A 14,246-nucleotide genomic window follows, 5' to 3' on the forward strand; every position below is an offset into this window, starting at 1 on the left:
CCAGGATCGTGAGGGCGCGCGCGCTCCCTTCCAACCGTGAGCGCGCGCGCTGGTCCGCCCAACCGCCAGTGTCGTGCGCGCGTGTGACGTTTCGTCTAGCTCAGGTGAGGTGCGGCTCTGGAGAGTTCGCCCGAGGAAGGAATCTGCCAGAAGAGCGGAACGGAAATCGGTGGGGACGGGATTTTTTTTTTGGCGAACGTTCTAGTTTTGTTATTTTATATTGTGAGGAGAAGGAAGGGGGAAAAAGACTACGTGGAGTTTTGGGAAACCTGTAAGGGGACTTTAAATTAGTCTAAGGAGCAGAGCGGCTGTCCAGGATAAAGAAAGTCTCTTTCACTCTCTCTCTCCTTTGCCCGTCCAGCTGTGTGCCGACAGATAGAAGAACCATGGCGGAGCAAGAGAGCTTGGAGTTCGGCAAAGCAGACTTTGTTCTGATGGATACGATCAACATGTCAGAGTTCATGGCAAACCTGAAACTGAGGTGAGAACTTAATAGAGGTATTAGGAGGTGGAGGGATGCATGTGATAAAGTCCAAGTGACTAAATGAGAATTTCTAACCATTATGAGCGATTTAAGGATGTTTGTGTTTCAAACACGCACTGATAGTAAAAGGATGGGGATGGTCTGAGGACCTGGATAAAGGAGGAAAATACAAGAAAAGATTTACAAGTAAGTGAAGTAAAACTTAATACACTGCAGGTAATTCATGTTGTTGGCGATATCCTTTGGTTAAGATAACAGGGATTAAAATGTTGCTATGTTGCTTTCGATTTCATTCCTAACAAGGGTGTTTTGTGCCCTACAATGATACAATTATCGCTGCAATAAACGTGTCATTAATTCTACGATAGATCGCGCTCTCAATTTTAACAGGAAAAGTTGATCGGTATTGCTACAATTAGCTGAATGTGTTTCAAATTTTCCCAAACTATTCTCTAAAAGATACCTGCATGTGGGATTTATGTTTTATATTCACAAGACCCAAAGCATTTGTGTGATATCTGATCACCCTAAGCTCCTTCCATATATGTTTCAAAGTTCAAAGTACATTTATTATTAAAGTACTTGTGTAATTTTCTCGTGGGCATTCACAGTAAATACAAGAAACACAGCGGAATCAATGATAGACTGCACCCAACAGGATGGGCAAACAACGAATGCACAAAAACAACAATCTGTGCAAATACAAAACGAAAGAAGAAAAAAGAATAACAAGCAATAAATATCAAGAAAATGAGATGAAGAATCCTTGGGTTTGGGAACAGTTCAGTGATGGAGTGAGTGAAGTTATACCATTTGGTTCAAGAACCTGATGGCTGAAGGTTATTAACTGTTCCTGAACCTGGTGGTGTGGGTCTTGAGGCTCCTCTATACCCCTCGTATGTTTTTTTTTTGGGGGGTGGATTGCAAGTTTTTTCTTTATAAAAAAAAAAGCTCTAAGGGTTTAACGATTTTGGAAGTGTGAGGGAGGTGGATTTAAATGGAAACTAAACTTTTTCAGGGCCATAGGGAGTGGGACTAACCAGTGGCTATTTTGGAGAACCAGGACAGTCTTCCTTGCATTGAATGGCAAGTTATATGATTTTATACAAAGTGTTTTGTGCGACAGCCTTGGTTTTTGAAACACAAGATCAAATATTAATACTTAATAATGAGGGTAATGGGGATAAATCAGAATGTATTGTAAGGCTGTGATGATTGAGAAGTGGTTCTGGTTCAAATTTGACTTAGAGTGGTGGCACATATTTTGACTTTTAATTTTCTTTGCAGACATACTGATCATCTTGTTGCCACACAAGTTTGATCATATTTATTCTGGTAGTTACGTGCTTCTGTGTGGTTTTGTGTGAAGTGGCTTGAAAGGAAGAATTTGTCTGAATTTGGTACATTGTATAACAGCTGGTTGTTTGTAAGCTTTTATTAGCATTCCAAATGCATATTTTGAAAAATGCCCCTACCTTAATGGCAGAATGAATCTCAAGTTTATAGCTAAATTGTGGCAAGATGGACAAAATTGCTAAAAGTAATATTTACCTTCCGTTTATCCACTAAAGTCTGCTGCAGAAGTAGATGGGTCTCAGATTGGGAGACGGATCATAATCCACACGGTTGGCTGAGGAGAACTCTCAAAGCATGGGTTTGAGGGGATGAGTAGTCTAGTCCAATACAGTAGAGTCTATTGCTGACATTGCAGATCCAAAACAGAATTAATCCTCCAAGACGTAAGTACAGTCAGCGCCACTACTTCCTTTGGAGTTTGCGAAGATTTGGCATGACATGTAAAACTTTGACAAATTTCTATACGTGTGTAGTGGAGAGTATATTGACTGGCTGCATCACGGCTTGGTATAGAAACACCAAATCCCTTGAACAGAAAATTCTACACAAAGTAGTGGATGGGGCCCAGTCCATCGCAGGTAAAGCCCTCCCCACCATTGAACACATCTATACAAAGTGTTGTCGTGGGAAAGCAACATTCATCATCAGGGGCCCCCACCGCACAAGACATTTTCTTTTGTTGCTGCCATCAGGAAGATGGAACAAAAGCTTCAGGTTCAGGAACAGCTATTACCTCTCGATAATCAGACTTTTGAACTAAAGGGGATAACTTCACTCCATTTCACTTGCCCCATGATTGAAATGTTCCAAGAACCGATGGACTCACTTTCAAGGCTCTTCATCTCATGTTCTTGGTTTTTATTGCTTATTTATTTATCATTATTATTATTATTTCTTTCTTTTTGTATTTGCACATTTTGATTTCTTTTGGTCTCCGGTTGAACACCCAAGTGTTCATTGATTCTGGACCAGATGCACCCCATGGTTAGAAACATAGAAAACCTACAGCACAATACAGAGGGGATGTCAGAGGTAAGATTTTTTTTTATAAACGCAGAGAGTGGTGAGTGCATGGAATGGGCTGCTGGCGACTGTGGTGGAGGCGGATACAATAGGATCTTTTAAGAGGCTCCTGGATATGGAGCTTAGAAAAATAGAAGGCTATGTGTAACCCCCAGGTAATTTCTAAAGTAAGTACAGGTTCAGCAAAGCTATTCACTCACCACTCTCTGCGTTTATAAAAACAAATCTTACCTCTGACATCCCCTCTGTACCTACTTCCAAGCACCTTAAAACTGTGCCCTCTCATGTTAGCCATTTCAGCCCTTGGAAAAAGCCTGTGACTATCCACACGATCAATGCCTCTCATCATCTTCTACACCTATATCAGGTCACCTCTAATCCTCCATCATTCCAAGGAGAAAAGGCCAAGTTCACTCAACCTATTCTCGTAAGGCATGCTCCACAATCCAGGCAACATCCTTGTAAATCTCCTCTGCACCCTTTCTATGGTTTTCATATCCTTCCTGTAGTGAGGTGACCAGAACTGAGCACAGTACTCCAAGTGGTGTCTGACCAGGGTTCCATACAGTTGTAACGTTACTTCTTGGCTCTTGAACTCAAACCCATGGTTGATGAAGGCCAATGCCCCATATGCCTTCTTAACCACAGAGTCAACCTGCCCAGCAGCTTTGAGTGTCCTATGGAGACGGACCCCAAAATCTTTCTGATCCTCCACACTGCTAAGAGCCTTACCATTAATTCTGCCATCATATTTGACCTACCAGAATGAACCACTTCACATTTGTCTGGGTTGAACTCCATCTGCCACTTCTCAGCCCAGTTTTGCATCCTATCAATGTCCCACTGTAACCTCTGACAGCCCTGCACACTATCCACAACACATCCAACCTTTGTGTCATCAGCAAATTTACTAACCAATCCCTCCACTTCCTCATCCAGGTCATTTATAAAAATCATGAAGAGAAGGGGTCCCAGAACAGCTTCCTGAGGCACACTACTGGTCACCAACCTCCATGCAGAATATGACCCATCTACAACCACTCTTTGCCTTCTGTGGGCAAGCCAGTTCTGGATCCACAAAGCAATCTTCCCTTGGTTCCCATGCCTCCTTACTTTCTCAATAAGCCTTGCATGGGGTTCCTCATCAAATGCCTTGCTGAAGTCCATATACATTACATCTACTGCTCTACCTTCATCAATGTGTTTAGTCACACCCTCAAAAAATTCAATCAGGCTCATGGCCTTTGACAAAGCCATGCTGACTATTCCTAATCATATTGTGCTTCTCCAAATGATCATATATCTTGCCTCTCAAGATCTTGTCCATCAACTTACCAACCACTGAAGTAATACTAACTGGTCTGTAAGTTCCTGAGCTATCTCTACTCCGTTACTTGAATAAGGGAACAACATCTGCAACCCTCCACTGAAAATCATCCCTACAATCGCTAAGGTCCTTTTCCATAGTGAATACTGAAGCAAAGTATTCATTAAAAATCTCTGCTATCTCCTCTGGTTCAATACATACTTTTCCACTGTCATACTTGATTGGTCCTATTCTCTCATATCTTATACTCTTGCTCTTCACATACTTGTAGAATGCCTTGGGTTTTCCTTAATCCTGCTCGCCAAGGCCTTCTCATGTCCTTTCTGGCTCTCCAAATTTCATTCTTAAGCGCCTTCCTGCTAGCCTTATAATTTTCTAGATCTCTGTCATTGCCTAGTTTTTTGAAAGTTCTGAAATTTGGAGGGGTATATTAGTAAAGATCTTTCAAAAATCACTAGATTTTGGAATGGTTCTAGAGGACTGGTAAATTGCAAATTTTACTCCACTCTTCAAGAAGTGAGAGGGGCAAAAGAAGGGAAATTATAGGCCAGTTAGCCTGACCAAGTGGTTGGAAAGATGTTGGACTCAGTGTTAAGAATGTGGTTTTGAGGTACTTGGAGGCGCATGATAAAATAGGCCAAAGTTGTCATCATTTCCTCAAGGGAAAATCTTGTCTGACAAATTTGTTGGATTTCTTTGATGAAATAGCAAGCAGGATAGACAAAACAGAATCTGTGGATGTTGTGTATCTGAATTTTCAGAAGGCCTTTGACAATACGCCACACATGAGGTTGCTTAACAAGATAAGAGCCCATGGTATTACAGGAAAGATGCTTACATGGATAGAACATTGGCTGATTGGCAAGAGGCAAAGAGTGGGAATAAAGGGAGACTTTTCTGATTGGCTGTCAGTGACTAGTGGTGTTCTTCAGGGGTCAGTGTTGGGACCGCTTCTTTCTACATTGTATGTCAAGGATTTGGATGACTGAATTGATGGTTTTATGGCCAAGTTTGCAGGCAGTACAAGGATAGGTGGTGAAGAAGCAGGGAGGCTGTAGAAGGACCTAGACAGACTAGGAGAATGGTCGAAGTGGCAGATGGAATGCAGTGTCGAGAAATGTATGGTCGTGCAGTTTGGTAGAAGTAATAAAAGCATGGGACTATTTTCTGAATGGGGGAAAAAATTCAAAAATCTGAGGTGCAAAGGGATTAGGGAATCCTCCTGCAGAATTTCCTAAAGGTTGAGTCGGTGGTAAGGAAGGCAAATTTAATGTTAGCATTCATTTCAAGAGTACAAGAATATAAGAGCAAGGATGTAATGCTGAGGCTTTATAAGGCACGGGTGAGGCCTTACTTGGAGTATTGTGAGCAGTTTCGGGCCCCTTATTTAAGAAAGGATATGCTGGAATTGAGGAGGGCTTAGGGGAGGTTCCGGGAATGAAAAGCTTATCGTGTGGAGTGATTAATGGCTCTGGGACTTATCTCACTGCAATTTAGAAGAGTGGCGGGGAGGGTGGGGAAGATCTCATTGAAACCTATCGAATGTTGAAAGGCCTAGATGGAGCGGATGTGAAGAGGATTGTTCCTGTGGTGGGGGAGTCGAAGACCACAGGGCACAGCCTCAGAATGGAGGGGCATCCATTTAGAATGGAGATGAGGGGGAATTTCTTTTGCCAGAGGGTGGTGTGTCTGTGGAATTCATTGCCACATGCGGCTGTGGAGGCCAGGTCATTGGGTGTATTTAAGATGGAGGTTGAAAGGTTTTTGATCAGTCGGTGTAAAAAGTTACGTGGAATAGGCACGAGCTTGAGGTCGAGAGGGAAATGGATCAGCCATGATGAAATGGCAGAGCAGACTTGATGGGCCGAATGGCCCAATTCTTCTCCTGTGTCTCGTGGTCTTATGTCACTGGTACTTGTTCAAAGACAAGTTATGTTTTCAGTTTTATTGGTTTCGAGAAAAAATGCTTTTGTGAATTGAGAATCGTCCTGTGCTTTTGATGGTTTGCAGACCATTTTAGTGGGGGGGGGGGGGAGAGATCCTAGCTGTGCTTAATTTCATTGCTACCTATTTTTCATATATGTTTATTTAATCAGATGGAGCCACTCGCCAGTAGTGAGTAGGAGTCCTAGTTGGTTTTTCCTCTAGTTCTGGGGCAATTGAGTAATTTTATCATATGCCTTAGATAATGTGTGAAATCAGCAACGATGTTGTATGAAACCAGGAGGCTCACGTTTTTATGGTTCATGATCGATGGGTATTATTGGTCCAGCTACTTCAAAGATTCAGACAGCATAGATACAGGCTATTTGGCTCACATTGACCAGTTGTCACTCATCTGTATTAATGCCATCTTCTAGTACTTTGTCTGTGGCCTTCTATACCTTCTAAGTAATAAAATTCTGAGCTAGAAACTTATTAAATACTAACAGTGCCTTTGCTTCCATCATTTTCTCTGACAGTGTATTCTAGGTATTTGTCATTCTCTGGGTGAGAAAGGTTCCTCTCATATCCTTGTATATCTCTAACACTTACCCTAAATCTGTGACCTGTAGTTTTATCTACTTCTGGGGAAAAGTTTGCTGCTGCCTGCCTTTTCTATTTCCCTCAGAATTTTATATAAAATATGTCCCCTCTGAATCTTCATAATTATGTCCCCTCTTAATCTTGGGTGAAATCATACCAAGAATCTTCTTGTAATTGAAATACTCTATCTCAAGTGACCTTCTGGCGAATCTGTTCTACATCCTTTTTAATGCTATCCCATTCTTCCTATGATATAGTGATCAGAACTGCACAGTACTCTAGCTCAGGTCTGACCATTGTTTCATAAAATTGGAGCACAATCTCTTTGCTCTTGTTTTAATGTCTAATTAAAGAAGGGGCAGTATGTCACCAGCCATTTTAACCATATTATTCCCCCATTGCTGGCACCTTCAATAGTTTTGAGTTTGTACACCAGAAACACTCTGTTCCTTGATATTCCCCATGTTCTTAACATTTATTCATGGTGCATATCCTAAACCCTTATTCCCAAAATGCTTCCCCTCATCTTTATCTGGATTAAACTCCATCTGCCATTCTCACCCATTTCAGCAAGAAATATTACCCCGTAGCCTAAGCCTTGCCTCTGTACTGTTAACATTACCAATCTTCATGTCATTTGTAAACCTATTGTTGATGCCTTCCACATCTACATTCGAGGTCTGATTATTTTGTTCATTTGGCATGAACTACTCTTATTTCCTTCATTGTTCTCTACGGCATCCTCATCTGACATCTGTTCCATGCTAATAGAGATTAATATTGTAGAGCCAAAGTTGTCAAGAGAAATTGACAAAGTTGAAAGAGAAGTGGTTGTGGAAAGAATTCTAGAACTTGCTTTGCATTTGCTTTTGAATTGTGTACTTTAATTTGGGTTGATTACTGTTCTGAATCTCTAAATTGCACAAATTTAGAAAAGACTACATCATCTGAATGCTTGGTCAACATCACTGGTTTGTTTTGATTTGCTTCCAGGAAGCTTGAGCCATCAGTGCTAATCCCATGTGAGAATCTAGTAGACAGTTGTTTAAACTTGAGTAATGTGGGTGAGGTTGTGATTTGTTACTGGTGATAAACTTCAAAACCTTTTGTGTAGGATGTAACATGTAACTGTCAGAAATCTTTGCGCTGTTTTGTTAAGTAACACTTTTGCTGCCTTTTGTAATAATCAAAAGTACTTAGAACTATTTATGGGGCAATAATTGAACTTTATGATAGCATTTTCAACTAGGTAAGAACATTGTGGGTTCAAGTCCCATTCCAAAGATTTGAAACTGTCTAAATAAAATGCAGATCTGAGTAAGTCTTTTACAAATAGAAATGTAAAGTTTACAAGGAACATTAAAGGTCTTTAAAGTGGTGTCTGGCTAATATTTACCCCTTTTTAAAAAAATTAAACCATATTAGTTGGTCATCACATTGCTGTTTACGAAACCTTCCATATTGCCTAATATTTCTCAAATTATTACGCATTTCAAAAATATTTCATTGGCTCAAACACACTGGTAGTCATGCGATTGTTTAAAAAAATGCCTATTCAATGGAAGTTTCTTTTCATGAATCATAAAGTGATATGGAAAATTCAAGGTCTATTCTGAGACCTCTGCTCATTATGACTTCTATAAATTACTTTCAGGAAGAAGTGAAGGGTGGTTAGTAAGTTGTAGATCACATGAAGGTAGGTGGATTTGTGGATAGTGCAGAAGTTTGTCATAGGTAATCGGTCAGGTTTTATTTCTCCATATGTCATGAAATTTGTTTTGCGGCAGCAGTACAATGCAATACATAAACATTATAAATTACAATAAGTATATGTTAAAAAAAATAAATAGTGCAAAAGGAGAGGGGGAACATACGAAGTTAGTCATCATGGGTTCATTGTCCATTCCTAGATCAGGTGGCAGAGGGGAAGAAGCGATTCCTGAAACATTGTGTGTTTTCAGCTCCTTTACCACTTCCTTGATGGTAACAATGAGAAGAGAGCATGTCCTGGGTGATGGAAGTCCTTAATGACGGATGCTGCCATTTTGAGGTACAACCTTTTGAAGGTGTCCTCAACGCTGGGAGACTAGTGCTCATGATGGAGCTGGCAGAGTTTACAATTTTCTGCAGCTTTTTCCGATCCTGTGCACCAGACAGTGATGCAACCTGTTAGAATGCTCTCTATGATACATCTAGAAATTTGTGAGTATCTTTGGTAACATACCAATTCTCCTTAAACTCCTAATGAAATATAACTGCTGTTGTGCCTTCGTTGTAATTGCATTAATATGTTGGGCCCAGGATGAATCCTCAGAGATGTTGACACCCAGGAACTTTAAACTGCTCTTTAAACTTTAACCATCTTTTACAGTTCTGGTTCCCTCGAGGAGAACTGATGTGTGTTCCTCCAACTTTCCCTTCCTGAAGTCCACAATCAATTCCTTGTTCTTACTGGTGTTGAGTGCAAGGTTATTGCTGTGACACCACTCAACCAGCTGATCTATCTCGCTCCTGTATCTGTCCTCATCAGCATCTGGAATTCAGCTAACAATAGTTGTTGGAATAGAGCTATATCAGGAGATTGACAGGGTGCAGAACTGACCTGAGAAATGGCAAATGGAGTTCAATGCAGAGAAGTGCAATTCATTTTGGAAGGTTGAATTTGAAGGCAAAACTTGGAGTTATTGATGTGATTCTTGGCAGTGTGGAAGAACAGAGATCTTGTGGTCCATGTGATCTTGTGGAAGATGTAGGGGAGAAGAAAGAAAAGGATAATAAATTTGAATGCATTGTTAGGGATGAAAAGAGAGGAGGAAGTGGAGAGTATCTTAAATGTATCTATTTTAATGCTAGGAGCATTGTAAGAAAGGTGGATGAGCTTAAAGCGTGGATTGATACCTGGAATTATGATGTTGTAGCTATTAGTGAAACATGGTTGCAGGAAGGGTGTGATTGGCAACTAAATATTCCTGGATTTAGTTGCTTCAGGTGTGATAGAGTGGGAGGGGCCAGAGGAGGAGGTGTTGCATTGCTTGTCCGAGAAAATCTTATGGCGGTGCTTTGGAAGGATAGATTAGAGAGCTCCTCTAGGGAGGCTTTTTGGGTGGAATTGAGGAATGGGAAAGGTGTAGTAACACTGATAGGAGTGTATTGTAGGACACCTAATAGGGAGCGTGAGTTGGAAGAGCAAATGTGTAAGGAGATAGCAGATATTTGTAGTAAACACAAGGTGGTGATTGTGGGAGATTTTAATTTTCCACACATAGATTGGGAAGCTCATTCTGTAAAAGGGCTGGATGGTTTAGAGTTTGTGAAATGTGTGCAGGATAGTTTTTTGCAACAATACATAGAAGTACCGACTAGAGATGGGGCAGTGTTGGATCTCCAGTTAGGGAATGCGATAGGTCAGCTGACAGATGTATGTGTTGGGGAGCACTTCGGGTCCAGTGATCACAATGGCATTAGCTTCAATATAATTATGGAGAAGGACAGGACTGGACCTAGAGTTGAGATTTTTGATTGGAGAAAGACTAACTTTGAGGAGATGCGAAGGGATTTAGAGAGAGTGGATTGGGTCAAGTTGTTTTATGGGAAGGATGTAATAGAGAAATGGAGGTCATTTAAGGGTGAAATTATGAGGGTACAGAATCTTTATGTTCCTGTTAGGTTGAAAGGAAAGGTTAAAGGTTTGAAAGCGCCATGGTTTTCAAGGGATATTAGAAACTTGGTTCGGAAAAAGAGGGATGTCTACAATAGATATAGGCAGCATGGAGTAAAGGAATTGCTCGAGGAATATAAAGAATGTAAAAGGAATCTTAAGAAAGAGATTAGAAAAGCTAAAAGAAGATACGAGTTTGGTTTGGCAAATAAGGTGGAAGTAAATCCGAAAGGTTTCTACAGTTATATTAAAAGCAAGAGGATAGTGAGGGATAAAATTGGTCCCTTAGAGAATCAGGGTGGTCAGCTATGTGTGGAGCCGAGGGAGATGGGAGAGATTTTGAACGATTTCTTCTCTTCGGTATTCACTAAGGAGAAGGATATTGAATTGTGTAAGGTGTGAGAAACAAGTAAAGAAGTTATGGAAACTATGACAATTAAAGAGGTGGAAGTACTGGCGCTTTTAAGAAATTTAAAAGTGGATAAATCTCCGGGTCCTGACAGGATATTCCCCAGGACCTTGAGGGAAGTTTGTGTTGAGATAGCAGGAGCTCTGACGGAGCTCTTTCAGCTGTCATTAGAAACGGGGATTGTGCCGGAGGATTGGCGTATTGCTCATGTGGTTCCATTGTTTAAAAAGGGTTCTAGAAGTAAGCCTAGCAATTATAGACCTGTCAGTTTGACATCAGTGGTGGGTAAATTAATGGAAAGTATTCTTAGAGATAGTATTTATAATTATCTGGATAGACAGGATCTGATTAGGAGTAGCCAGCATGGATTTGTGCGTGGAAGGTCATGTTTGACAAACCTTATTGAATTTTTTGAAGAAGTTACGAGGAATGTTGACGAGGGTAAGGCAGTGGATGTAGTCTATATGGACTTCAGCAAGGCCTTTGACAAAGTTCCACATGGAAGGTTAGTTAAGAAGGTTCAGACGTTAGGTATTAATGCTGGAGTAATAAAATGGATTGAACAGTGGCTAGATGGGAGATGCCAGAGAGTAGTGGTGGATAATTGTTTATCGGGATGGAGACCGGTGACTAGCAGGGTGCCTTGGGGATCTGTTTTGGGCCCAATGTTGTTTGTAATATACATAAATGATCTGGATGATGGGGTGGTAAATTGGATTAATAAGTATGCCGATGATACTAAGGTAGGAGGTGTTGTGGATAATGAGGTGGATTTTCAAAGCTTGCAGGGAGATTTATGCCAGTTAGAAGAATGGGCTGAACGTTGGCAGATGGAGTTTAATGCTGAGAAGTGTGAGGTTCTACATTTTGGCAGGAATAATCCAAATAGAACATACAGGGTAAATGGTAGGGCATTGAGGAATGCAGTGGAACAGAGAGATCTAGGAATAACAGTGCATAGTTCCCTGAAGGTGGAGTCTCATGTAGATAGGGTGGTGAAGAAGGCTTTTGGAACGCTGGCCTTTATAAATCAGAGCATTCAGTACAGAAGTTGGGATGTAATGTTAAAATTGTACAAGGCATTGGTAAGGCCAAATTTGGAATATTGTGTGCAGTTCTGGTCACCGAATTATAGGAAAGATATCAATAAATTAGAGAGAGTGCAGAGACGATTTACTGGGATGTTACCTAGGTTTCAGCACTTAAGTTACAGAGAAAGGTTGAACAAGTTAGGTCTCTATTCATTGGAGCGTAGAAGGTTGAGGGGGAATTTGATCGAGGTATTTAAAATTTTGAGAGGGATAGATAGAATTGACGTGAATAGGCTGTTTCCATTGAGAGTAGGGGAGATTCAAACGAGAGGACATGATTTGAGAGTTAGGGGGCAAAAGTTTAAGGGAAACACGAGGGGGTATTTCTTTACTCAGAGAGTGATAGCTGTGTGGAATGAGCTTCCTGTAGAAGTAGTAGAGGCCAGTTCAATTGTGTCATTTAAGGTAAAATTGGATAGGTATATGGACAGGAAAGGAGTGGAGGGTTATGGGCTAAGTGCGGGTAGGTGGGACTAGGTGAGATTAAGAGTTCGGCACGGACTAGGAGGGCCGAGATGGCCTGTTTCCGTGCTGTGATTGTTATATGGTTATATGTCCCTCAAAGTTTCTGTGCAAGTTGGTAGGGTGATTTAGAAAGCGTATGGTGTGTCGGCTTTCATTAGTCAAGAGATTTGAGTTCAAGAGCCAAGGTGTAATGTTGCAGCTCTATAAATCTCTGGTTAGTCCACACTTGGACTGTTGTGCTCACTCCTGGAAGTATAATCCTCAGAATAGGAAGGATATGGAAGCTTTAGAGAGGGTCCAGAGGATATTTGGTAATTGGTCAGGCAGGATCTATTTGCTGAATTCTCTGCAACTGTTCCTTTAACACACACCAGTGAAGGTGTTACTAGTGTGAAAAGAGAACATCTGTTCCACAAAGATTCTATCACTTCTACCAGCATTGACAGAGTAGTTTGAGAATGTGGGGCGCAAGGTAATGTACATTTGGCTTGCTGTAGTCTGGCAGCTGTGTTCTTTGGGCCATTGCTTGTTCAGTTAATCATGAGGCTGCTGAGCCCTGATGGTAATGGATATCAGAAATAAAGCTGAAGTATATTCAGTGGTCCATCGATGACTTAAATGTGTTTCTTTCAGGTTCCCCTCCCCCCTCTCTCCTTTCCGCAGGGATCGCTCCCTACGCGACTCCCTTGTCTATTCATCCCCCCATCCCTTCCCACCGATCTCCCTCCTGGCACTTATCCTTGTAAGCGGAACAAGTGCTACACCTGCCCTTACACTTCCTCCCTTACCACCATTCAGGGCCCCAGACAGTCCTTCCAGGTGAGGCGACACTTCACCTGTGAGTCAGCTGGTGTGGTATACTGCTTCCGGTGCTCCCAGTGTGGCCTTTTATATATTGGTGAGACCCGACACAGACTGGGAGACTGTTCTGCTGAACGCCTACGTTCTGTTCGCCAGAGAAAGCAGGATCTCCCAGTGGCCACACATTTTAATTCCGCGTCCCATTCCCATTCTAATATGTCTATCCGTGGCCTCCTCTACTGTCAAGATGAAGCCACACTCAGGTTGGAGGAACAACACCTTATATACCAGTTGGGTAGCCTCCAACCTAATGGCATGAACATTGACTTCTCTAACTTCCGTTAATGCCCCTCCTCCCCTTCTTACCCCATCCCTGATATATTTAGTTTTTTCCCCCTCCTTTTTTTTCTTCTCTTTCTGCCCATCACTCTGCCTCTTCTCCATCTCCCTCTGGTGCTCCCCCCCCTCTTTCTTTCTCCTGAGGCCTCCCGTCCCATGATCCTTTCCCTTCTCCAGCTCTGTATCCCTTTTGCCAATCACCTTTCTGGCTCTCAGCTTCACACCACCCCCTCCGGTCTTCTTCTATCATTTTGCATTTTCCCCTCCCCCTCCTACTTTCAAATCTCTTACTATCTTTCAGTTAGTCCTGACGAAGGGTCTCAGCCTCAGCTGCTGCGTTCCACCAGCATTTTGTGTGTGTTGCTTGAATTTCCAGCATCTGCAGATTTCCTTGTGTTTTCTTTCAGGTTCGTCAGGATGGTTTAGGGGAACAGTGTAGATTGTTAGGAGTCAGGTTAGGGTTTACGATGGATGAGTGAGAATAAAGAGTCAGGAGCAGGAACCTGTCTTGGAGTCTAGGTTGGTATGTTCTACAGTCCAAAGTCAGCAATCTGGAAATCGGGTCAGGTCAATAGGCGCTGAGGAGACGATTGATTCTCAGGTCGCCAAATACTGAGTTGGAGATCTGTGCAGACAGGAGTCATGAGAGCTGGTAACCCTCCTACAACCCCCTACCACCAGGATTGGGGGTCTGTGCAAGTGCAGAAGTCAAGGTCTGAGGTGCTCTGTGGTTGAAGGTTGATGATCCTGAAGGTTAGGTTGTTCAG

The 14,246-nt window shown here is 41.8% G+C and overlaps 1 protein-coding gene across 2 annotated transcripts in view; it reads left to right on the plus strand.

Annotated features, from left to right (window-relative positions):
* The first annotated feature begins 94 nt into the window (after nt 1-94).
* The window catches only part of myo1d (myosin 1D), a 557,628-nt gene continuing 543,476 nt past the window's right edge, over nt 95-14,246 (plus strand). For both annotated transcript variants that reach the window (XM_073070702.1, XM_073070703.1), the window contains exons 1-2: nt 95-169; nt 362-481. In XM_073070702.1, the coding sequence (XP_072926803.1) occupies nt 387-481 (95 nt within the window). In that variant the 5' untranslated portion in view covers nt 95-169; nt 362-386. The remainder of the gene's footprint in view (nt 170-361; nt 482-14,246) is intronic.

Source organism: Hemitrygon akajei, chromosome 18 (assembly GCF_048418815.1).
Source record: "Hemitrygon akajei chromosome 18, sHemAka1.3, whole genome shotgun sequence".
NCBI classification, from domain to species: Eukaryota; Metazoa; Chordata; class Chondrichthyes; order Myliobatiformes; family Dasyatidae; genus Hemitrygon; species Hemitrygon akajei.